Source organism: Erinaceus europaeus, chromosome 18, assembly GCF_950295315.1.
Source record: "Erinaceus europaeus chromosome 18, mEriEur2.1, whole genome shotgun sequence".
In the NCBI taxonomy this organism is placed as follows: Eukaryota; Metazoa; Chordata; class Mammalia; order Eulipotyphla; family Erinaceidae; genus Erinaceus; species Erinaceus europaeus.
In genome coordinates, this window is record NC_080179.1 from 34,670,274 (window position 1) to 34,697,802 (window position 27,529).

At 40.1% G+C, this 27,529-nt stretch overlaps 1 protein-coding gene across 19 annotated transcripts in view; it reads right to left on the reverse strand.

The window, feature by feature from the left end:
* The window catches only part of PKP4 (plakophilin 4), a 198,687-nt gene that overhangs the window by 130,017 nt on the left and 41,141 nt on the right, over window positions 1-27,529 (reverse strand). For 14 of the 19 annotated variants that reach the window (XR_009545963.1, XR_009545965.1, XR_009545964.1 and 11 more), the window contains one exon: window positions 14,895-15,031. Coding sequence is in view for 13 of the 19 variants with exons in the window: in XM_060177885.1 (XP_060033868.1) it covers window positions 14,895-15,026 (132 nt within the window). In the remaining 6 variants the exon portion in view is untranslated. Of the gene's footprint in view, window positions 1-14,682; window positions 14,780-14,894; window positions 15,034-27,529 lie in introns of those variants that run through there. The other 5 variants (XM_016188641.2, XM_060177891.1, XM_060177890.1 and 2 more) reach the window with 3 other exon arrangements.

Sequence of the window (27,529 nt, forward strand, 5' to 3'; positions counted from 1 at the left end):
CATTTTCCTGACTTATTAAATAGAATGGACCACTTTTCCTAAGAACTCATGATGAGTAGTCACACCAATAGAGAGCTGCATTAACCCCAGGCATTCCTTAAGTAAGACAACCAGTCAGGGACTGATGTGCCAAGTTTGGTATTCACTCATTTGTAACAATTTTTTTTAATCTTTTTCTCTGTCTCCTTGTTGGGAATTCTGAATGTTTTATAGACAAAGAAGGCTTGGTTGAATACAGTATGTTGCATAGCATTAGGGTCTTAACATTAAGAAGCTTTAAGAAATAATCTCTATTCAAGAGAAGAAATGAACTCTGCCATATATATGATGGTCTGGAAATTTCCCCAAGGGGATCAAAACAGAACCCTGCACACCTCTCTCTGCTTTCTGGACCTGAAGCATTCCAGATAGCTTTAGCCCATCGCCCTGAGCTGTGAGTCAGGACTCAATGTTGCTTCCCAGCCATAGCTCGTATTCCCAAAACAATGGATGGTTTCTCATGTCCTGCAGAAAGCTTTTCAGAATAGTCACATATTTATTTTAGGCCACAGGAGTCCTAGGACAGGCTCTTAACAGGATAAAAAGGAAATTTCTCAACTTGCCAAACCAAATTCAACAACTGGAATTAAAAACACCTGAAAGAAGAAGAGGACCACTGAATGTGATGCTGTGTGGGAAATAAAGACCAACAGAACAAACAACCAACCCCACATACGAGTTGGAGGGCTTCATTCTGCTGTAATACTGTAGGGGCATTAGATGTAAAAAGCATATTTGTGATGAAAATCATAAAGAGGAAAATGTCAGTATTCATGGGATGCCCAAGAGGCCTCTACTCCCAATATCAAGCACTTTTATTAACATTTTAAATATGTGAATAACAACTTCAAATCTGTGCTTGGTTGTTGTAGTTCACTAAAAAGGAAACACACGTTATAAGAATTTGTGGAAATCTGAAGTTGAACTCAGATTAGGTTAACATCAATCCCTGTATTCTTTTTACCATGCCAAGATATATTTAAAAACTAATAAACTTAGGCCTATATGGTGACACATCCAGTAGAGTACACACATTACCCTACATAAAGACCAGGGTTCAAGTCCCAGGAATAGTGAAACAGGGCTGTCACTGTCTCCCTTTTCTTTCTTCCCCAACCTTCCCTCTCAGTTTGTCTCTATTAAGAATAATAAGAATAAATGAAAAGGGGAAGAAAAAGAAAAAAAAATGCTACCAGTAGCTATGGATTCATCATGCAAGCCCCAAACCCCATTGATAACCCTGGTAGGAAGGAAAGAAGTAAGGAAGGAGGGAGGGAGGGAGGGGAAAAGAGAGAGAAGAGAGAAATAAACTTTGAAGATCCCAAAGAAATTATTTAAGAGCTAAGATTTCTACCATAAATAAAAAATTTGATAACATGCAATAATACTGGGTCTGGTACAGTGGTGTTTTCAGAAGAATTCAAAGCCCTTGGACCACTGCAGCCTCTCTGAAGCCCCAGGACCTGGGTAGCCATGGCCATGGCCCCCAGCCAACAGGCTGTTCCTGACCAGCCCCTCCAGCAATACCCTCCAAAGCACCATCTGAATGGAGGAAGGGAGAGACCCACACTTCCTTGGCTCTGATCTCAAGGCAGTCTCCTTGCCTGGCTCTCAGGTAGCTATGTCATGTTCTCTGAGTGGACAAAATACCTGCCCTTTCACCTGCCTTTCCTAATCTGCTGTAGGAAACAAAACCTTTACACCAATGGATAGTTCCCTGTGGATATTTAAAAACCTACACAGTGAGGTCAACATCCTGGCTACTTCAGCCACAGAACAGACAACCGAGTCTTGTGCTTTGCATATTAGGAGACCAACTACTCTACTGAGTTGCAGCAAGACTGTCTCCATAGTTCTTTTTTTTTTTTATATATAGTTCTTTCTAGTTGTTTTTTTTTTCAATCTTTTAAAATTTATTTTTATTATCTTTATTTATTGGATAGAGACAGACAGAAATTGAGAGGGAAGGGGTGATAGGGAGAGACACAGAGAGACACCTGCAGCACTGCTTCACCACTCATGAAGCTTTCACCCTGTAGGTGGGAAACAGGGGCTCGAACCTGGGTCCTTGCACACTGTAACATGCACACTTAACATGGTGTGCCACTACCTGGCCCCTAGTTCTTTCTAGTTGTTAAAGCAGCAGCAGCAAAAACCTTAGCAGCTCCAGTGAACATGCTTAGCTTCTGTGAAGAAATCCTGGCTTGCTGGAAAACTCCTGATGTACTTTTTCTGGTTTTCCATGCAAAGCTGTGCCATAATTGTTCAGACAACTCAGTATAGAGTGTCTAAAACATGGAAGCACTTAGTAGAGAATCAGGGTAGCACCAACAACAGCAGCATTCACCAAACAGAAGTACATGTCATCTACCTGAAGGAGAGTGGATATTACAGACTATACACAGGGCAAAGGAGGTCAGCAAAGGCCAACAGCCCTTGTTAAGCCACCCAACCACTGGTGATGAATGGCAAGTGGCCACCCCTCCAAAGCTGCAAACCCAGGGAGTTTACACCTGCTTTTAAAGGGTGTTTTTAAATTATATTCAAGTGATGGGATAGCAAAATAGCTCACCTGAAGAGTGTGTTGCTTTGCCACACCCATGACCCGGGTTAGAGCTCACACTCCACTACATACATGAAAGGAAGCCTTGGCGTTGGGGTACCTTTAGTTTTCTCTTTAAAAACAAACAAAATCATATTCAGGTATGGCTTCTGTCATGCTTACTTTTAAAATCTTATGAAGAACATCCACAATATGTATGGGGATTGAATTTCATCAGCTTTATGTCTTGGAATATTCATCCTATATGTTTTGTTCTGTATTCCAAGGTAGCTTCCCAAATATACCGTCATCACACACACACACACACACACACACACACACACACACACACACACACACGCAGTTTTCCTCTGCACTCAGTTTTTCTCTTTATTAAACTGATTGACATACAACCCTGGAATTTAACTTCCTAGAAATAAATTCCTTATTTCCTACTTATTAAATATGCAAGTGTTGGCTCTTTTGTCAGCTTGCCTGAATTCCAGTTTCCCCATCTGTAAAAAGGGATTAAAAGAACAATTACCTGCATAACTAAGTGCTTGCTGTTACAAGCCAACTACAGAAATAATCTACTGATATAGCCCAACTCTTTTCTCAGCAACTCCATTAAGGTGGAAAACATGGGAAAACAAAAATGGGATCAGGTGTTCCTGATTCAAGCAGCTGGTAGCTCTGGGGTGGGGAACCATTTTTCTTCCAAGAGTCACGTGTGGGCCACACAAAATTATCAATTTGAAAATTAGTACTTACTAGTTTTTGCCTGAGCCTGAATTGTCTAGAGAGATGGTATCATAGTTGGAAAAAGGACTAGAAAGCTGGATCAGGGAAGAGAGTAGCTCTCAAATATGGGTAAAGTATATAAAAATTGTTAACTGTAAACCCCATTGATTTGATCTGGGGCCCATATTCAGCACAAGAGCATATGTAACCTCTGCATCCCTATAGGTCTGAACTCACATTCTGTGATCAAAGCTAGGAATATTCCATGATCCTGAGTCCATACTCCCAGAAGGATAAAGAATAGGAAAGCTATCAAGGGAGGGAATTTAATAGAGTTCTGGTGGTGGAAATTGTATGGAATTGTACCCCTCTTATCCTATGGTCTTGTCAATATTTCCATTTTATAAATAAATTAAAAAAAAATTAGCACTTAGTGACTCTCCAGTGCCACCTGAGGAGTTGCCTTGAGCTTAGTGGTGGCTGGACCAAAAGATATCACAGGTCATATAGATTCAGGAGCTAAACGGTCCCCACCTGGAAGACATTTACACTGCATTAATTCAAATTTTTTCTGTACGGAATATGAGACCCTTCCATATAAAGAATTCAGCACAATGCTTGCCATGCAGGGAGTAGTAACAATGTTATTTGAACAATACACTGATAAAAGTAAGGTCAGCTGGTCTACTTCTACAAAAATAACAAGTATTCACATTCCGAACAACTCACTGGTTCTTATGTTCTGACAGTGAATTTTCTAAATTTTTTCATGTGTTTCCTATAATACTGATAAGAGTGGTGAGAGGTGGTGATAGCAGTAACGGTGCTAATTGTTAAGGCAACTCATGGAAGTGGTGATGGGAGTAGTCTTGAGAGAAGAGGTAACAATAAATAGTGGCAAACAGCTTCAGGATCAATAAAGGCACTGTCAATATTAGGGAAATGATTCAGTAATCATTTACTGCTCCACTTGTAGAGAGAAAACTTAATTCTGACAACAGAATGAGTTCATCATGGGCTTTTAATGGAAATAAAAATTTAAAAATTTGAAAAGTTTTACAGTAGTCAATTCCTTATCTGCAGAGCAGAGCAGAGCAGAGCAAAAAAGCTAATCAGCATTCTGCTTAGAAACAAAAGCTCCATGTTCTGACCTAGAGCCTTAATTGTCTCACCAATCAGATTAAAATGATGTCAACAGCAGCAAATTGCTGTATCTCATGTTTTACATGTGAAGATTTTATGTTTTCATTAAATGTTGCTAAATAAAGTAACAGACTACTCCAGATCCTTCTGAAAACAGCTTAAATCATGCAACAAAATCACTGACCTTATTTAAAGAGAAAGAGAACAGTGTAAAGGGAAAACCCCAGTAAGTATATTCTCTTCAAACGGTTTTAAAGCTTTAGTCACAGCTTTCAATATCACATAAATGATGATGAGGTATCAATCATACCATAACTTAGCAACACAATATATTTTTCTATAGGAAGAATTGATAAATATATATTGATTTTATGATGGAAAGGAATTTTGTATGGAGTAACAGAAAACAGAAATGCTAGATAGGGAGAAAACAATCAGGATTCATTAATTTTCCTTTTCAATTCTAGTTGGACAGAAACAGTCAGGGCAGGGGTGGAGACACCACATAGCAGGGCTCCTTATGCAGAACTGGCATCACCATGCTGTCTATGGTGTTCTCGTGGGACACCAGCAACCTGAACTGAGTCATTGTGGAAAGGACAGTGATAAGCTATTCCCTAGCCCCAAAAACTCTGTTTTAAAATATTTGAATCATTTTACAGAGCCAGTAGATTTCAGATCTAAGAAAAGGAACTTTAAATTTATGGGTTTTCTTATATCTGAAACATAATTACACAGAATTTAAATTGAATTAAGGTGATTTGCCTTCACATTTTAACATGTTCTTTCAAGTTGCTTGCAAACTGCTTCTATTTTGCACAACCCTTACATTAACAAGGCTTGAGTGTATAAAAACGTTTAAATGTCTATAAACTGAGATATAGGCTTGTCTTCAAACTACTTAAAAATACGTGTGCATTTTAAGTGATTTTTCCTTGGGAATGCTAGGAAAAAATAAACATAACTTAAATTTCTTTGCTGAGGTGTGAGCAGATCTGAGTGGGAGGGTTACATTCACAAATAGAAGCTGATGGAGTACTGCCAGATGGCTCCACTTCTTCACAAGTACCCAAAGTGGGAATTTAGAAATCTAGAACACTTAATGGATACACTGCTTTGCTACAGATGTCAAGTAACTTTAAGGGCTATAGCTGAGGGGGAGACATGTGTCTCAAATATTTTTCGCTGCAGAAGTAATTCTCTACAGAAAAGGGGCCCTGCAGTAGAGTTTAGTGCTGAATGATTCTGTCATGCATTTAGTCTTGCCAACGCAGCAGTCAATCATTTCCAGTTTAATAGCATGAAGTTTGCATGTGCAGGGGAAAATTATTCCATCCAGTCATAAATTCATTTTGAACAGGAACTGCGAATTGAGTTATTGGACTGAAAATGAAATGTAAATTTTAAACATGCAAAGTCAGGGTTAACTTTAAGTGGTGAAAGAAAAACAATTACTTTCAAATATAAACAAAAGGTAATGCTAGTTCAAGGGTAGAAAATAAAGTTGAAATGCCTAGGTTAATAGATTTACATAAGACAGACATTCTTTTAAAAATTTCTTTCAAATTATCTTTATTTATTTATTGGATAGAGACAGCCAGAAACTGAGAGGGGAAGGGAGTGTTAGAGAGGGAGGGAGACAGAGAGACACCTACAGCACTGCTTCACCACTTGCAAAGCTTTCCCCCTGTAGGTGGGGACTGGGGGCTTAAACCTGGGTCCTTGTGCACTGTAACCAGTGCGTTCAACCAGGTGCGCCACCACCTGGCCCCGGGATAGACATATTCTAATATATTTTTTAATTTAATTAAAAGTAAACAATTTTAGGAGTATAATGAACATTTTAATATTCTTGGTTTCTTGACCCAGTAAATATTTTGGGGCACTTATCCTGTGCTCTAAATCTTCATTTTTGATCCAGCTAACAACAATCATAGTTGGATCCCTAGAATTTCAGAACTGGTTTATTTACTGGGAGGTCACTGAGTTTTAGTACAACTGCTGGCATGTGGATTCCACCTAACATTCCCTATGGCAGATCACTGAGTGAAGCAGTCATCACACAGTCAGTAATACAAGCAGAGGAAACTGCTTGCTGTCAGTCAGCCAGCTTCATGATCTGGCTTATTATGTTGCTCAGACAATACATTTTATACATGAAATTCAGGTGAAGTCATTGGCAATACTTTGCCAGATTTTTTATACACACACACACACACACACACACACACACACACACACACCATGCCTACCCCACATCATTGAAGAAAGTTACATCTGACTATGACTTAATGCAATTTGACAGAGATGAACCGAGACCCAAGCACCAAGGTTCAGAATTCTTAGATAGAGGCCAAAAAGCTTCACAACTAGTTCTACAATTGACTTTATTTCAAACCTCATCTCCATAATATTAACAAACAAGATAGGCTACCAAAATTGACAAGCCTACCAAAACCACTAACAAAATCCAATCTTACCTTGTCTTTGAAAGGGCAATTCAGGCACAGAAGATTCCACTGTGTGTTACACAGGAATACTTGCCAAAATAATTCAGTTACCAGAAGAAAATTAATGTAAGTTATTAATGTAAAAAGTGTGAGGTTTTATGGCATTGTACTTACAGTACATTGCTTTTAGCCAAACTGCAAGCTAGCTTGTTTATAGCTGGAATAGAAATTCTGCCTTTTCACGAGGTAAGGTACGTCAGAGAGAACTATTTCACTGTAAATAAACTTGGGAGCCAAAGAAAGGAAGTTGCAAAGGCAGGTGCATAGCAGCTTAGTTGTTTCAGTTTCAGAGAAATAAAGTAAATAATTTTACTGGAATTTGTTCAGCTCTGGGCATTCTGCCATGCAGGAAGGGTGTGGAATCACTGGAGCTAATACATCCATGTAAAAATGAAGTAATACCAACAGGTCACAGGGGACTTTAAACTTCCTTATTTCATCTTTAAAAACTAGGGATCTCTGGAGTAGGGCACCAAAGTAAAATCCCTGGGGTGAGGATGGACATTCAGCTTCCCGTGGCGACAGGGGGTGCGGGGGCACAGTCTTTTGGTGGTGGGAGTGGTGTTTATGTACACTCCTATTAATTTGTAGTCATATAAATCACTATTTAATTAATATGAGAGGGGAAAAATTGATTATATGTCTCAAACTTTTTAAAGCATAGACTGAATCTTTTTAGTACACAGGCTGTCTTTGATAAGTTGCTCTCTCAAAAGCCTAGACCAAGGAGAACAAAAGCAACCAGTGGCACAGCTATATACAAGATGTTGGGTATTATACAGCAAATCCTAACAAAGGGACTTTTTAAAGTTAACCCAATTACCAACTAATGTGATTATAATAACTATCTATTGTCTTCTTGAACCCTAAGACAGTAGGAACCTCACATTTCCACTATAGAGCCTATATTTCCCCAGTTCTGGAACCTTAGGGTGGGGCGCACTTTCCTGCATGCTTTTCTCAATTCATATCAAATAATATTGCATCCACTGATCCCAACCTAATTAATGCAACGAGCGCCACTTCAGACTGTCCAGAGACTTCAGGTGTGGAATGATAACCCTTCAGCTTCATTACTCGAGTGAGACCTTTCCTTTCATAGTATTCTCTAATTCCATTCCAGGTGTTTCACTTCCTAACAAAGTCCCAAAACCTAGATATAGACCAGGTCCCCTGAGATAGAGCATATGTTCACATGTATCCATAAACTAGGGCAAAATATATACCTGAAAGCAAAAGTGCACAATAGTCCGCAGTGTGTACCCCCCAACACTTAATCTACACTATTCCAGCCTTTAGGTCCATGATTATTCAACACTTTGTTTGGCTTTGTATGTTAACTCTCTTTTCAGCCACCAGGTTCCAGATGCCAGCATGATGCCGACCAGACTTCCCTGGATAGAAAACCCCACCAATGTGTCCTGGAGCTCCGATTCCCCAGAAACCCACCCTACTAGGGAAAGAGAGTGGCATGCTGGGAGTATGGATGGACCAGTCAACACCCATGTTCAGTGGGGAAGCAAGTACAGAAGCCAGACCTTCCATCTTCTGCAACCCACAATGACCTTGGGTCCATACTCCCAGAGGGATAAAGAATGGGAAAGCTATCAGGGAGGGGATGGAATATGGAGATCTGGTGGTGGGAATTGTGTGGAGTTGTACCCTTCCTATCCTACGGTTTTGTTAATGTCTCCTTTTTAAAATAAACAAACAAACAAACAAATAAATAAATACTAGGGATCTCTAATGACTCTCACTTCAGCTTTTAAGATTAAATAATCACTTAAGTGACTATTAGCATAGTGAATTGTAATTTTCAGCAAAGTCAAAAATATCTTGAAAAGTAGTGTTGTCTTTTAGAACACTACAAGTGAAGAACATTGTAGTTTCACTCACTAAAGAAAACAAAAGAAGCATGTAATTTAAGGCCTCAGCCAAGTAAGAAGAAACAGCATGTTTTATGAAATCATGTCTTTGCTTAGCATCTCAAGATATCTAAGTGGAGACACCAACCTTAACTCTGAATTTCAAAGGTATTAAATCATTAACTACAAATCTGAATGTTCTTATGGGTAGAAGAAGAGCTGAATGGAACTTAGAGCACACACAGAGCATGGCCAAGCTCAGACACAAATCCCACTGATTCAATTTTGTGACAGACAACTTATGAATGTTATAAATATTACATGTGGGGTTTCACAGGATGCAGATCAATCTACACCCTACATGGAATTACACATATCAGTGCTATTCATGACTGGCGATATAGTCTTTCAAAGAGGATTTTTATAGCTTAGAATGGCAACTAAACTTTGACCATCTACTGTCTTACCAATTTCAATTCTTCTGCCTCCAAAAGTGGACTGTTCATTTCGAAAAAGAAAGGATAAATCATCCATTCTAGCCTCAGGTTTTCAGGAGGGTGCAGAGTCCACTTAGGCTAGCACATTCAGCCTTATTTCTTTAACTTACTTTCTGTACCATACTGTGAGAAGCACTAAATAATTATCAAGTTTGTCAAATAGTTACATTTTCATTAGAAGTGGAATAACCGCGCCCAGGAGGTAGCACAGTAATTAGAGAACTAGACTTAGAAGTACAAGGCCCTCTGGTTTTGATTCCCAACATTTCATCTGCCAGAGTGATGCTTTGCTTTTCCCCCAGTCCCTCTCGCTCTTGTGAATAAGTAAAAGTCAACAAAAAGAAAATGTTTAAGAGCAGATTCTGCAGATGATCTTGATTACAGTTAACTGACCGCTTATGTTGAGTTGACACTTCCTGTACCTCACATTCTAGTTCAGGGATTAGATTACTTTGTTATTCCCATGAATTAGCTTTTTTGAGCCTTAACAGAATGAAAAACATTTCCTGGTATCATTTGATAACAGAATGAAGGTAGTCACACCCTTTTATCCTCTGTATTTAGCTCTCAACAAATTATGAAAAAATTATAAGATGAAATGTACATCTATGTAATAACTCATCTATCAATATAGATGTAGTGTATTTCTGTGCTGGTATGGACTAGATAGAATGTACGCTAGGGTAATTGGTTTTCTAGATGATGTTTCTGAGATTCTCTTGCATAGTAAGGAAAGTGGATACATGTCCCATTATCTTCACAAAACAGTCAGTTGGTGACTTACTCATCCTGTTCATTCTTGATCAATTAATGTTTAACAGGTATATTCATGGGGTTGGAGATGGGGCTGGGGTAAGCTGCCTGTAGCATGACTAGTTACAGAATCAAGGAACACTTGTGTGCATGCACACGCACACACATGTGCGCGCGCGCACACACACACACACACACAGAGAGAGAACAGTGACTAGTTATATATCAAGGAGCAAGGAGCACGCGCACGCGCGCACACACGCACACACACACAACAGTGATTAGTTATATAATCAAGGACCACGCACGCACGCAAAGAGAGAACAGTGCACACACACAAAACAGTGACTAGTGATATAATCAAGGAGCACACACACACACAACAGTGTTAACTTATATAATAAAGGAACAGACACACATAAAACAGTGACTAGTTACATCATCAAGGAGCACACACAGAGAACAGTGACTAGTTGTATAATCGTGAAGCCCGCGCACACACACAACATCAAGTTATATAGTCAAGGAACACACACAGACACACACAAAACAGTGACTAGTTACATCATCAAGGAGCATGTACACACACAAAGAGAGAACAGTGACTAGTTATATAATCAAGGAGCACACACACACTCACTACTCACACCAGTAACTAGTTAAATAATCGAGGAGCTCACACATGGAAAGCAGGGAAGCCTGAGGAGGTCTGGCTATAGGTGGTGCACCTCTGGCTTCATAAAGCACTTGAATACAGCAGGTTGTTTTTTCCTTTTTCTTTTTCTCTGTCTGCCAAAGAGCATGGGCATTTTTCTCAGACTATACAGACATGAGCCTATATGCCTGCTATCAATATCAAAAAAGAAAGAAGGTGAATCTTGAAATTAAGCCAAGGTGTAGGAACAACTTCTACCACTGTGGTTCAGTAGAGCAAGACTGATCTGTTTCTATGACACCCTAACTGATTTCAGATTTTAACAGCCTAAACAAAAATTTTTAATAAAACTGCTACTGGTTGTTTTCCATTCCCTCCCTGTGGCTTATCCATACATTCAAGGTAGCTGAACTTTTTCTGTCACCAGGGGTTTTGCCAGAGCTAAGTGACTGCACAGCCATCTCATTGCTCTTGGTAGGATTCCCTCCCTGCTTCTCTTCTTTTATTGATAGAAACAGAAAATCTGAGGAGGAAGAAGGGATGGGATGGAGATGGGGATGGAGATGAGAGATACCTGTAGCATGGCCTCACCACTCATTACACTCCCCCCTGCAGGTGGGGACTTGGACCTTGTATGGGGTTGGTCACAGGTATACTCCACCCAGAGTCACTGCCTCAGGCGTGTGTTTGTAAGGAGAACCCAAACTTTACCTCCCATGTTTAAGTGCATGTCCAAAGATATCCCTTTTCAACTTTTTAACCCAAATATACTGTCACAGTATAAGCAGGAAGCAAATTCAGAATATCTACTGCCTCCATATTGATGCCCAAAGGAAGTCTCACTGAATCTCCACATGTATTTAAAGGTGGAACCACTAGTTCCTAAGAAGAACTTAATCTTGTGATGCAGAAACGACAACAATAAATGCTAATAAAGTGGCAGACACTGCTCTAGGCATTTTACACAGGCTGTTTTAATGTGATCAATAACTTTTACTGCTGTTTTGAAGATGCTAAGCTGAGGTATATAGATAGTATCAGGTATTAGCACAAACACACAGCAAGTAAGGGAGTTAGCATGGGAACTCAAGTCACCTACCCTCTGCACCCTGAAGAAGCATCTTTTTCCTAGGAATAGTTGCTACCAAACAAGATGTGCACTTTGAGGTCCACAGAGCCAGTGCTACCGCTCCAGAGCTCCAGTCACTGTTCAAAGGGCAGCATGCTATTGCTGTTATTTTAAGTCAAAGATCTGACCAGATCTGGCTGATGGTGGTGCCAGGGAGAGGTGCTTGTTTTACAAAGGACTGCCAGGAAATTAGTAGAGGGCCTCATGCATATGTAAAGCCACCAAGCACTCTTGTTGTATGTTTTCATTTTTGTATTTATACATTAAGAGGAAGATGGAAATGAGAGAGACAGACAGAGAGACAGAGAGATGCGGAAAGGAGACACTCGAGCACCACTTGCTTTGTTGTTCCCTATGGATGGTACCCTGTGTGGAACAGGAAGGTCAATCCTGGCGTCTCCTGCATGGTAAGGCATGCACTCTACCTACTGGGTCATCTTCCAGACCTGTGAAGTTTTTCCTTTGATAATTACGTATCCAAGAATAGTGCCTTTGTTTCCTCCTGGAGGACCTGGGGTCTCACACATGTATGATCTCTCCTCCCAGGCTGGCTCTTTTTCAAGGAGAGGGTGGGAGGGCAGGAAGAAGAGGGGGCTGGAGAGGGGAAGGAGGGATGGAGAAGGAAGCCCAATACCAGAGCTTTTACTGGTGCTACAGCAACTCCCATGTGACATACCAGCGTCCCAATCGGGTTGCACGCATCATGAAGTGTGCACTCTACCCAATGAATGATCTCTTGGCCTAGCATTGCTCTTTGATGCAAATCAGACCATGACATAATCTGCCATGAGTTACCCAAGCTGGCTGTAACACAGCTGAAAACAACACGTCCTGCACAGTATTTTTTACTGAGTGAGGGAGAGATGACCAGAACCCTGTAAGGAGCCTAGCTACACAAGTCCCCTCTCCAAATAAAGTAAAAGGTGAATAATAGTTAGGTTCTTATTCCTTTATAACTTTTCTTTGTTCTATCTTACTGGGTAGATGATAAGAAGTTACCTATTTGGGGAAAGCACTAAGAAAATTCTCTTCCAAGTATAGAGAAAATGTTGTGTTCGGAGTCACAAAAACCTATGGGAGCTTGAGTTAGCTATTCAAAATCACACAAGAAACTTGGAACAAGAAATACAGATAGTATTATTAGTTAAATGACTAAAAGGCTGAGTAGTGACAAACAATCTACAAGAAACTAAGAATGAAAACTACAATCCTCCACACACTAACACAAGCCAAAGCTAAGCCGAGCTATGGTAAAAGAAAAGAGAGAGAAAGAGAGAGAGCACAAAATGAAAGCTGTACATATATAGTAGTCAGTTCAAATTCTTAGAACAAGATTCTATTTCCTCACTAAATACCCAGGGGATACAATTCTTCTAATAAACAATCCATATTTTATTTTGGCTACCTTGAGGAACTGGAATCCTCCTTTCCTTCCACAAAACATGCATGCAGAACACTATTGACAAAAGATACAATTTGTAAGTCATGTGTGGACATCAAGTAATTTCAGCCCCCAAAATCTTAACAAGTTTCCTATTGTCTTCTATATGAATGGATATCTGAGTGGAAGATGCTGCTATGGTTACTAAGACAGTTTCTAGAGCTCTGGTAATTTGATATATTTATCATCATCTTCTACCAAAAAAAATTATCCGTTAAGAACCCCAAATAAATCAGAGATAGTTATTCCTCCCTCGACACCCTTTTTTTTGGTTAAAGGTCGCAGAGCAGGGCAGACAGTATAATGAGTCTGCAGAAAAGACGCTCCTGCCCGAGGCTCCAAAGTTTCAGGTTCAGTCCCCTGAACAACCATCAGCCAGAGCTGAGCAGTGCTCTATTACAGTGGGAGGAAAAAAAGTAAAGAGAAATTTAGACAATCAACAGTTTGTTGGAAAATAAAAGCAGCACTAACTATAAGTTTATTGTATCTTCTAACAAGTTCTTAGCTGGTGGAATGTTTCAGAACTTCAGATTTTAGTAATGGAGAATATTTTTATATCATGTCACTGCAATATGGTGTGAAGTTATTTCCTGACAAAACAATTTTAATGTAATGTGTCGTAGCTTTGAAGCAATCTGTAACTCACATACCTAGCTGTAAGTTGTACTCACTGAACAGTAAAATAATGAAGTTTTAAATATTCTTTTCCAAATTTCTATTATTTATTAGACATCTAAAATGTTGATAGTAAATTTTAAAATCTGCCAACAAATATGAAACATATTTTATTGAGGAAAAAAAGGTATCCTGCAGTTTGATATGATTTAAAAATTCCATTAGATTATCTCAAAAATACCTGGAGTTCACATACTTCTTCTTCTTTTTTTTTTAAGGAGCAAAAGAAAAGTAAACCATTCCCAGAGCTTTTAAAATTTATTAAGTTTGAAATCTCAAAAAATTAAATTTAGGAATTCTAATATATCTAAGCATAAGAAATAAGATGTAATTTAGAAAATTGCTTGAGTTTAAAAAATAAATAGCACTGAGAACCTTTAAAATAAACATAAACATGACACTGAGGCAAACTGGCACATCCCGACAAATTTGAGAACATTAGCTCACAAATGAATATACTTTGATTGAGACAAATACAACAAACAGCCTCTATCTCCAAATCACAAAGACAGCCCTACATAAATCTATATTAAAAGCTAAAGCTCGTCTTAAAGATCTCACAGCCCTCAGGTTGCCAGAGTTCTGATAGTAAAGTCAGCCATGTGAAATGTGCATTACCAAGCTCTGCGTGCATGCACACATTCTGCAACGTGGGAGACACAGACACCGATCATCATCAATATTGTCCTTACTTGCAGATGCACAAGTATCCTGCATGTTCCGATTCTGACTGGCACCTGGCGCAGCTCTACATGTCAGTCATCCCAATGTACTCAGGGATGTAAACACCTTATAATTAGAAAATGTGAAGGCGTCAAGGATGTTAGACAGATTTAAAACATATCCAAAAATTAATTTTAAAAGGCATTGAAGAAATAATTGCAAATTTCAGCAAGAGGATTACCTGCTCCTTCACAGAGGCTAGAATAGTGGTGGCTGTGGTCTCCGATTCCATGCCTGGGCCAGTGGAGGCAGTTTCCTGGCGGGTCTGTAGTAGCCCCTCCTGTACCAATGAGGCCTGCTCAGGTGCTGGCATTCCTCCTGCAACCAAACAGGCAAAGAGTCAGCAATTTCTCATCGGTTTCTGTGCTGCAACAGGCTGATAAGGACTACAGATATAACTAGGGACCCCTGTAGCTTTCCAGACACAGTAATCACAATTCACTACAGATATTTGATTTCTAAAAGGCAACATCTAGGGTCAGAATGATGACTAGTACTATGGCAGGGGAAGGGTGTAATGTTGATAAAATATTTAAACTTCATAGAGAAAGAGGCATCCAAAGAGTTTAAAAATAAATAGTACTGAGAGCTCTTAAAAGTCAACACAAACATGACACTGAAGTAAACTGCCACAGTCTGACAAGTTTTAGAACTTTAGCTCACAAAAGGAATATTCTGAGATTCAGAACTCCTAACTAAAAATAGCAATGGGCAGCACCGTTGTTAGAAAACTGCCACAGTTTGAGCAAGTTATGGTATATATACACAATGGAATACTACCCAGCTATAAAAAAATGGTGACTTCACCGTTTTCAGCCGATCTTGGATGGACCATGAAAAATTCATGTTAAGTGAAATAAGTCAGAAGGATGAATATGGGATGATCTCACTCTCAGGCAGAAGTCGAAAACCAAGATCAGAAGAGAGAACACAAGTAGAACCTGAACTGGAATTGGCGTATTGCACCAAAGTAAAAGACTCTGAGGGGGGTGGGAGGGAGAATATAGGTCCAAAAAAGGTGACAGAGGACCTAGTGGGGGTTGTATTGTTATATGGAAAACTGGGAAATGTTATGCGTGTACAAACTACTGTATTTACTGTTGAATGTAAAACATTAATTCCCCAGTAAAGAAATTAAAAAAGAAAACTGCTACACTGCAGGGTGTCTGAAGATAGCAAATAAGTAAATATGATTATCTTATCATGAAAGAAAAATTAAAATAAGCACTTAACATTGTAGAAAGGGTCAGTTTTTAAAGCAGAATATATATAAGAAGGCAGGCACATTATAAAAACCTTTATTGTTACAGAAGTGAATTATACAACAGAAAAAAACGAGTTATGGCTTGAAAAATAAACTTTTCTGTATTTAAGAAAAAATCTAGTTTAAGTAATTGGCAACAAAGATGTTGTTAGTGTAGAATCACAGATACTTTAGTTTCCTTAAAGGAGTTTGATTATCCAAAAATGACAATGGCTATAGAGAATATTGATAAAAAGAATCTGTTGTTCATTGTTTTGGTATATTTATTTATGTATTTATTTTCCCTTTTGTTGCCTTTGTTGCTTTCCATTGTTGTTGTTAGAGAGGACAGAGAGAAATGGAGAGAGGAGGGGAAGACAGACACCTGCAGACCTGTTTCACTGCCTGTTTAGCGACTAGCCTGCAGGTGGGGAGCTGGGGGTTCAAACCAGGATCCTTATGCTGGTCCTTGCGCTTTGCACCACATGCGCTTAACCTCATTTTTTTTGAAGGCCTATATAGCTTGTGAGTAAAAAATTGTATCTTGGAAGAAGAAGTATTTTTTTTTAAGAAAAATACCACAAACTGAGATAAGATGTACTGCCATAAGATGTACTGACCTGGGAACCACGGAGTAGCAGGCTCCAAAAATATCTCTTACGATCAACTAGACAAAGCATGAAAAACCATCTGGAAACTCACCCACCACATTACAACTGGGACTTCCAAAGAAAATGAGCCATAGCTGGGTGTAGGCATGGGTGGAAAGGGAGGAGAAACTCTCAAGACAGAAGAAATAGTTGGGAGTGTAGAAAGTAACAAGAACCATCCTGATAGCTATGCAGCAAACACAGGGTCAGCCCCAAGACAGTGAAAAGGTTGGCATAAAACTAAAGCTGTGCTGTGGCAGCAAATTGTCCAGAGTACAGAACAGACAAAAGCAAAGCAGCAAGGTCCTATTTATGTCACCACAGGCACTAATCTGCCCAGACCACACATCAGAATCAACCCCCCCCCACCACAACATGCAAACATCATAGCCAGAGAGCCACCTGCTGGCTGAACAGAAACCACACATAACCAAAACATGAACAAAATACACTTGGGTCAAACACACAGAGACCTGGGAAAAGTGTCACAGTTGGAATTCAGAAAACTCATTGTGAGGGCACATCAAGAATATAAGCAGACACAAATCCAAGAACTCAGAGATCACTTCAGCAAGAGTTGCAAAGCTCACAAAGAAGACTGTAGCACAGTTGCTACAGGTTGTGATGGACTTCTTGGAGAGTTATGGCTAACATAAAGGGCCTAGTAAGTAGAATAAATCAGGTTAAGGAAAGCATATCAGGACTAGAATATCAAACTACTATTCTCCAGTGAGTTCAAACCTGTTGAAGAAGACTTCTGAAAAATGAAGCAAATCTCTATGAAATAGCAGACTCCAACAGAGAAAATGAATGTGAGAATTACTAGTATATAAGCATGCAGCAGCAGGAGCAGCAGCAGTAGAAGGGGGGAAGGAGAGGGAGGACTACAAAGGTCGTCAACGGAGAACATATTCAAAGAAATCACAGCAGAAAATTTTCCATACCTTGTCAATATTCAAAATATAGACATCTAAACAAACTAACTGAATAAAAGAAGCAGATTACAAAGAACTATCAACAGTAAAAATCAAGTTACATTAAAATTTTTAAAAAGACAAAATTAGACTGTTGAATGGGGGGGAGGGATGCGTGTCTGGAATGTAGATAGCTGACCAGCACCACAGTCAGAAGTGGACTGACCTACCTAAATAATGCACCTGCTTGTCAGAGTCTTCTAACTGCATGTGTCAACTAAGCATTCCTGCAGCTAGCTTCTATGCAAAGGGAAGATTCATGTGGTGGGATAAAGGCATAACAAATTCTTCTTAGATATGATCTTTACTAATTTAGAATGTTTGCCAACAGAATACAAGAGTGTATTAACAGTAGCAAACAAACTTTTTCTTTCTCCAGGGTTATATCACTGGGGCTCAGTACCTGCACTATAAAGCCACTGCTCCTGGAGGCCATTTTTTATTGGATAGGACAGAGAGAAATTGGGGAGGGGGGCAGAAAGAGAGAAATATATAATAAATAAAAATATAATATATAAATATAAAACATATATTTATATATTTTATTATAAATATATATTTATAAATATATAAATAAATATAATATACCAAAATATACCTGCAGATCTGCTTCACTGCTTGTGAAATGACACCCACCCCCCGGGCAGGTGGGGAGCCAGGACAAACCAGGATCCTTGTGCATTTGGTACTATGTGCACTTAAGTCTGTGTGCAATTGCCTGGCCCCCCACAAGCATTCCTTATAAAGAAAAGTGAATTACTTCTGGATATGTAGCTTAAAAAAATTCAAATCCTATGACTCAAATTATGTTCAAGGAATTCATTTCAATAATGTGTTTTACACCATGAAATAGAATGTCCTCAGCCCTGTATACCACTTAATAACATCTTAAGATAAAACAAATTTTTAATGAATAACATCATAGTCAAAACTGCTCAAACCTGGAGGCAACTATATACTCTGGATTCTATGAAGTGGTTCACCCTGGAGTTACACTGCAGTACTGCCGTGTTACCTGTGACAAGCGACGTTGCTGAGATGTTAATGAAAAATGAGTAACTAGACTGTTGATAGCTGGACAGAAATAGAGTACAACTCGTTCCAATAGTATCTTATTTCTCATAAAGAACACAAAAGAGAATGTACAGGTCCTTTGTACAGGTGCTGCAATGAGGGAAAAAGAAGAGGACCCAGGAATGTCAAAGGGTTTCAAAACAGAGAGTGGGAGAACCAAGAGAGTAAGAGTGAAATTACAAGTTCATGTATGTAGGGCAGGACTGGATCAAAAGGCAAAATAAGCAGACATGTCCTTTTTTTTCCTTTCACTAACTCACAATTCTAAGAAATAACAGAATGCATAATTTTCTTGATAAAAAATGTTTAAGAAATTAATCAAGCAAAATATTTTTCAAATTACCTAATCTAGATAAATTGTAAATGATAATTGGAATACTGCAAAGTGGTTACCTGAGTGGCTTCATACTGAGGGCAAAATAACCAGAGGAAGCCATGACGCAAGAGACACGAACCTACTCTGGAAGCTGAAGTCTGGAATACTAGATTCCCGGGCCTCAGTCAGGATAAGATGAAGGGGAAGATCCATACTCCCAGAGGGATAAAGAATAGGAAAGCTATCAGGGATGGGATACAGAGATCTGGTGGTAGGAATTGTGTGGAGTTGTACCCCTCTTATCCTATGGTTTTGTTAATGTCTCCTTTTTAAAATAAATTTAAAAAATTAAAAAAAAAGATGAAGGGGAAGAGTGAGCAGCTGGGTGGTGGGTGAGTTAGAACACTGCATACACAACCCTGCAGTGCCACCAACAGGCAAGGAGTCAACCAGACAGACCCAGTGTCAGTCAGCAGGTACCAAAGGAATAAAATTCACTGAACACTAACCACACTCACACACTATCTCACTTACACTCAGACACACTCAGTCATATACTCAGACACACTCATAGACACACACACACTAAGACACATAGACACTCACACTGCCACACACACTCACAGACACATTCACACTCACATACACATTCCACACAAAAAGTCACACACACACTCGCAGACAAATTCATCATCACACACACACACATAAAGTAACATGCACACACAGATACACTCACACAAAGTAACACACATACATACACTCACATTCACACTCACACACATAGGGGTGGGGGTATTAAAAGAACACAACATCTTGGAGAATAGAGTTGGGATAGATATTTACTAAGAGCACTAGGAGGAGAGAAAAAAAATTCTCAAAAAAACTAAACTTAATGAGATTCAGTCTGGCAGCAGAACTCTATCAAGTATAGCAGAGATGCCGTGGCTCTATACACTGATTTAAAAAATATGGTTCAAACAAAAAGGTGAAATATCAATATAGTAACTTTTAGATGTTATTGGGTATGTTCAGGGTGGCATGGCCATAAACATACAATGCCTCTTAGGACACACTATGACTCAAAGTATAGCCTCAACACTCTTAGAAGAAAGATCTGGAACCAATTAAGGGTAATTGTAGAAGGGTGAGAACACCAGGAACAGCACTAAACAAATTATTCAAGAAAACCAATAAAGCCTAAATAAATTCCACAAAACAGGACAGGTGTGAAGAGCTGAGCCACAGTGAAATGACAGTAATGTTCTTGCTGAATTTAGCAAGAAGTGCACCCAGAATAGCACTAGGTGACTATCCTTCTAGGAAGGCCAGCCCCTGTGCCAGAGGTGACCCTGTGCAGCCTGTTGTTAAACCTCAAGAGACCACAGAGACTTGCTTCTTCTGGATCCTTAAGATCAGCAAGCTAAAGAGGATACAGTGTCTCTCTCCATCCCCTGGGGCCTAGCCATCCCAGCCAAGAGCTCAGATATGGAAAATAGCTACACCTTAAGAAGTCCTAGAGAGGGGATGGGATATGGAGATTGGGTGTTGGGAATTGTGTGGTGTTGTACCCCTCCTATCCTATGGTTTTGTTAATGTCTCCTTTCTTAAATAAATTAAAAAATTTTTAAAAATTTAAAAAAAAAGAAGTCCTAGAAAGGCCAAGTCACCAGGTGACTTACCCCTGCCTGAGTGAGCCCAAGGAATCAATAGGAAAACATTTTGAGAAATTTAAAAACCGCTGTAATTTGAGGCATAACACACAATAAACCATACTGATATAGCCACCAAGGCAGAAAATGAATGATCAGAAAGACTGATTACTGAAACAGGGCTACAAGTGTCTCAGTGTTTCACTCCCTCTCTATCTCCTCCCCCTCTCAATTTCTCTGTTTCTCTCCAGTAACAAATAAATAAAAATACTGAAAAAGAACAAAGAAAGAACATGAGTAAGTGAGGGAGGGAGGGAGGGAGGACAGGCAGGCAGGTGATGAAGCTAACAGGGCAGGTGCCTGCTTTGCCAGACCCCAGGACACCACAGGGCACTGAAGAAAGCTTGTGTGCAGTACCCCCAAACCCTGGTCCCCTCTGAAAAGTGGACCAGAGCAGTGAAGCCTGTCAGAAATAGCAACAACAATGGCAAAGATCCTAAAAATTAAATTTTACATGTTGAAATGTCTTATGAAGATTTAATTATGTAGTGTAATGTTGACCAATTGTGTACTATACTATAAACCAGGTATTATTGAAAATGGATAGAATAATAAGACCCTTACCCCAAACATTGAGTCTAAAAGGAAGACAAGACAAGAGTGACACACACACACACACACACACACACACACACACACACACAGTGAGAGGAGAGAGAGAGAGAGAAAGTGATTGCAGCCTGAGGTGCTGAGAGCAGGTGCTTGGAGCAGTGCTGCAGCAGGCATGTACACGGGACACTTTCCCAGGTCAACAGAAGGGTGATCAGGAAGCAAAGCCTGTCTATCAGTACCGGCTGACTTTAGTCAATTTTTATATTAAAATTTTTGCTCTAGACACAGTAGACATCTCAAAAAAAATTCCCTCGGGCATTGTTCCCTATCATTTGCAATTAAGAGTATAATAAGCCAAATCAAATCTGAAGATGTTTAAATAAAAGATTTTTTTAAAGATTTTATTTCTTTATTCATGAGAAAGACAGGAGAGAAAGAACCAGACATCACTTTGGTACATGTGCTGCCAGGGCTTGAACTCAGGACCTCAAGCATGAGAGTCCAATGTTTCATCTACTGCACCACCTCCCAGACCACTAAATAAAAGATGTTTTTATCAGTAGTTTTCCACATCAAATGCTGGCATTAACAAAGACTAAACATCCATGAAATTGCTAGCTCAGCAATATGGGGATTTATAGATACAGTACTAGAGACAATAAAACCAAAAGTAAAGTTGTTTAATTAAAGACTTGGCTATTTCAAAATATTTATGAGGCCTATTAAAAATCAAAAGCATATTGCCTAGTAAAGCTGAGGAGTTATGCCACGGCGAGGCGTCTCAGTCTATGGTGTTCCATGAATTAACTGTATGGCTGTCCAGTGTCTTGGGATCTGCCCAGATTTCTGGCTAACGATTATCTCGACACACTGCATAAGACCTCTTAAAAGTCCACATTAGACTTCTACTCAGTTTATCAATTAATTCATTTCTATCTTCAAAGACTAAATCTAAAATTATAAATTATTAGGATATGCTCTGTGTGAAGAGTGAGGGTCTTGTGGATAGTGCGGCCAAGCAGGCTGCCTTCTGCAGAGCCCCAAGCATCACTGGACGTGTGATCTGTGGAATAAGAACACTGGTCCCACCCGACTTACCATGCCAGTCCTCACACAGACAATATTTCTGGTGTGTGTGCACATCTACAGCTCCGAAGAAGCCAGGTGAAGCACTTTAAAGATCACTCTAGAGACTTACATTAATGCACCTGTGTAATTTCATTATCTGTCTAGCTCATTATCTCAAACCTACCTAACCCCCACACTCTTTGGGGGTCACCTGTTCACACTCAGGGAAAAGAACTTGGAAGATCCATCAATCATTGTTACCACAAGTGGAGAAATACTGAGAAAAATAGTGCCACTATATAATTAATAACTAAAATTTAACTCTCCTCATGTTTACAAAAGATGCCCAGGTGCCAGGCAGTGTTCCCTCATGTGTGTGAGGGAACAGCTTCCAGACTCTGTCCCCACTGCAGGGGTGTTTCACAAGGAGCTGAACAGAGCACAGCAGCCGCTGTCTGTCTCTCAACCCCCCTCTTTTTTGATCAAAATGGAAGAAAAAAAGGTCACCAGGAACAATGGAGTCCTTGAGTACCAATGATAATCCTGGTAAAGGAAAATAAATAAATAAATAAATAAATGGAAGGCTTTCAAAAAATGAAACATTGTTTTAGAAAATGGTGGGAGACGAGCGGGGTAGCACAGCGGGTTAAGCACAGGTGGCACAAAGCACAAGGACCTGCGTAAGTATCCTGGTTCGAGCCCCCGGGCTCCTCACCTGCAGGGGAGTTGCTTCACAGGTGGTGGAGCAGGTCTGCAGGTGTCTGTCTTTCTCTCCCCCTCTCTGTCTTCAGGTGGGGAGCTAGGGGCTCGAACCAGGATCCTTATGCTGGTCCTTGCGCTTCGTGCCACGTGCACTTAACCCGTTGTGCTATCGAACTCCTAAGGCATCTTTACTATTTTATACATACTTTACTATACTTACTGGAACCTCCCCACTAGTCTACATTCTACGGCCCCGTCCCGTCCCGTCCCTGATGACCACTGTGAGTTGAGTTGCACAGTCTATGAGTCAGTTTGGTCATTATTATTTTTTGTGAGTTTGCTTGGTCTTGTCATCTATATTCCACATTGTGAATGAAATCAAGGCCTTTCAGGTCCTTATTCATGTGACATAGCAAAATCACCTTCAGTTCTGTTCATTTTAGCTGGTGTGATAAAATACCACCTTTCCCTATCTCCCCTTCCCTCTCAATTTCTCTCTGTCTTATCAAAATAAATAAATAAACAAATAAATAAATAAATGGGAAATAAAGGTTTCCAGCCTCTTCTAGTGGCCTGTTAAGAAGACCACAGAGAAGCCCTCCATCACCACTATACACTCTGCTTAAGGGTCCTCAAAAGGAATGTCCAAAGGCAACAAGGAGAAAGGAAGAAAGAGGGGGTTGAGCGGTAGCGCAGTGGGTTAAGTGCAACACAAATGGCGTAAAGTGCAAGGACTGGTGTAAAGATCCCGGTTCGAACCCCTGGCTCCCCACCTGCAGGGGGGTTGCTTCACGGGCAGTGGTCTGCAGGTGTCTCTGTCTCCCCTCCTCTCTCCATTTCTCTCGATCCTATCCAACAGCAATGACAATAATAATAACAACAACAACAACAAGGGCAACAAATGGGAAAAATGGCCTTAGGAGCAGTGGATTCGTAGTGCAGGCACTGAGCCCCAGTGATAACCATTGAGGCAAAAAAAAAAAAAAAAAAAAAAAGGAAAGAAGGGAGGGAAGGAGGGAGAGAAAGAAAGAAAACAAGGTCATTCCCAAGAGAAAAATAAAATCAGTACATGATTGGATATGGGTGGAAATAAACTAGGCATCAGTCAGCGTGTTCAAGAACTATATATAGAGAGACTGTGATCAAGAAAAAGATCGTGCTATCAAAACCAGAATCAACGTGATCATGCCTCATCATGTATAACTGCTGACAGAATCGGACAAGGGGACAGTCATTATGATTAAGAGCAGGGAAGGAAAGCCTGGATTCTGAAAGGAAAGCTTGGAAAGTAAGAAAGTGAGACCATGAGAAAGATCTTCTGAAGAAGCAGTCTCTTTTGAAATTACTTCGACCTCTGATGAGAATCTAGGCTGACCACTGCCACTGTGAGCCCGATTCTTGAAGAAACAAACCCATTGGGCAAACAGATTTTACATTTTTGGATTAATAAATTAGAACTCTGATTCATATGTACATAGTAGTCCTAGTTCATAGAACTGCAAATGTGAGGGCAGGTCTCAGTAGTTTTAAAACTTTGTGATGCGATTTTGGAAAGTTTGACTCTTACAGAAGGTGTTCTCAGACAAGAATCTAGCTGAGCAGTCATTACTTCGGATGCTGATAGGTGACAAAGTACAAAGCTCATAGAGACAAAACGATCGTTACCAGGACTAACTTGCATCTAGTCTACTGGAACGTGATAGCACTAGCTCTCTCTCTCTCTCTCTCTATATATATATATGTACATATATATATATATATATATATATATATATATATATATACACATATATATATATTCACAGAGAAGGCACAGACACAATTCTCTGCCACTGAGGGCAGTCACTGCACAGGTGTCTTTACCATATGCACATGCTGATTAAATTCTACTCTTTGAATATTCACTGGCTTAAACCAACTTTTGCTGAATTGTATGTTAATTCTGGAACATCATTTAAGTCTACTAATGTTTTGGTTTCCAAGAAAAAAAATGTATTTAAGCATCAATTAATGCAAACAATTTTTTTTAATCTTTTCAAAAAAGTTTTCTACCACCAGGGTTATTGCTAGGGCTTGATGCCAGCACTGCTCCCAGTGGCCATGTGTGTGGCCAGCACTGCTTCCAGTGGCCATGCCCCACCCCCAACTTCTATTTCTATTTGTTAGGACAGTGGAGATTTAGAGGAAGAGGGAGGTAGAAAGGAAGAGAGAGACACCTGTAGCCCGGTTCCATCACTTCTGAAGCTTCTCCCCTACATGTGGGGAGTGGGGGCTTGAAGTTGGGCTCTTCTGCTCAACTGGATGTGTCACCTTCAAGCCCACAACATTAACATTTATTTTTTAATATATTTATTATTGCATAGATAGAAATTGAGAGGGAAGGGAGAGACAAAGGAATAGGGGAAGAGAGGCACATGCAACACTTCTTCAGTGTTACTGAAGCTTCTCCCCTGCAGGTGGGGACCAGGGCCTTGAACCAGGATCCTAGCGCACTCTATTGATTAACATGTGTGTTCAAATGGGGGCATCACCACCCAGACCTCAAACAAGTTCAAAACCAAAAACCAGGATAACATCATTTGCTATTCTATGCCTGGTAGCAGCAAAACATCTAGACAACTACCACTATTTTGTAAATGTCTTTCTTGACTAAATACACGTTGCTTTGTGTTTGTCTAGCCTAGTCATTCTAGATGCATAGAAATACACTCCATGGTCTGATACAGAACTGTCTTCCAATCTGCAGTAAGCAACCAGGAAGCCTTCTCTTCCGACAACGTATTGTCATAACATTAAAATTAAAGACATATTTCATACCACACCATTTTTGTCCGTTCGAATACTATTTCTTTTGTATGCTTAAGCATGCTTTTCTCGGGGTTTGAGCACCAGTGGGAGGGACTCAGAGTGGGAATCAAATCTGACTGGCCCCTGCTTATAGGTTCTGTTTTCTATATAAATGGCCTAGGACAGGGCAAGGGCAAATATCTTCTGCATGAAAACTTGAACAAAATTAAAGCTGCCAAATAGATTATTTTGATTTGAATCACCCACCCCCATTTCCTCCCAGAAGGAAATTCAGTCAGATGACACAACTAAGTGAGCCAATGTTATTCATCAGGTGAAAGTTTATGAAAACCTCAGTGCTTAAGCAAAGAATTAGAGCATCCAAATGAAACTGCCTTCCAGGTAAACTATAAGCACACACATGGAATCAATGCATGTAAAGGACTAGAGAAAGGCTCTGGGACTAAAGGTAATGCAGCAGTAGAGCTCTGCATAGTTATGCAGGACTGTGTGTTCCTTCTCCCACACTTCTCTCAGGGCCTCTCCCTCAGGGTGGCTTCTCTTCCTCCGGTGCTGTAGGGACCAGTGTTGACCTGGTCATGGCACAGGACAAGCAGCACACAACCCAAATGAACTGTTTAGCCAGAGAGAGCTGGACTTTTAAGGATGAAGAAAAGTGTGGTCCAGGAGGTGGCAATGGATAAAGCATGGGCTCTCAAGCATGAGGTCCTGAGTTTAATCCCCAGCAGCATGTGCAGCAGCGAGGTCTGTTTTTTTTCTCTCTCTCCTCTTATCTTTCTCATTACGCATTCACTCCTAATGCGGGATGTGCAAAGGGTCTGTGTCTGCTAGTGCCTAAACCTCAGGCCTGCTTGCCAGTGATGTTACTCAGTATAGCCCCTCCCTTTACAGACACTGTCTTTATGTCTGTCTTCATGTCCTCACAAAGCTCCCGGGCCTCCTACCTGCTACAGGTTATCTACTGCTTCAAGAGTCCCTGCACTCTGCCTGTCATTGTTCACTCCACAAGCTACACAGGGCTAAGCTCACTGCCTCTGGCTGTGCAAAGACATTTCTTTCTCCACACAACTTCTGTAGACATCTCACCCTTACTCCTCAATGTGCCCCGATGTTGTCTTTTTCTAGGACTCACCCCTCCAGTGGAATCTAGTTAGTCTTAACACACAGTGTGGTATCAACCACTTCTCTGTTTCTTAACATGGACCCCATGTCATTTAAGCCAAGCTGAGACCCAGGTCTCTAACATGTGTGCTCCTTGGGTCTAACACACCTGCGACTTCTAAGGCCTTTCACAGGGTGCCTGCTGATGTAACAGGCTTTGCTGTGTGGCCAGTTCCTGCTGTACTTGGTGGTGATATTTACTATAGATGCTCACATTCAAAGGCAAATAATCAATGAATAAAATGCTGCCCCCAATATGCCTTTCATTAAGTAGTTGCCCTGAAAGTATCCAGAAGAATCAAATTTTAAGTTTCAATCTTACTAGTTGGGTGAATTTTCTTTTCAGTAGGTGAGGAGGCTTTTGACTTTTTTTTTCTTTCAAAATTTTTTTTTATTTACCTTTATTATTGGATAGAGACAAAGAGAAGCTGAGAGATGAGGGGAGATAAGAGAGAGAGCCCTGCTTCACCACTTGTGAAGCTTTCCCCCTGCAGGTGGGTACCGGGGGCTTGAACCTGGGTTCTTGTGCACTGTGTGTGTTTAACCAGGAGCACCA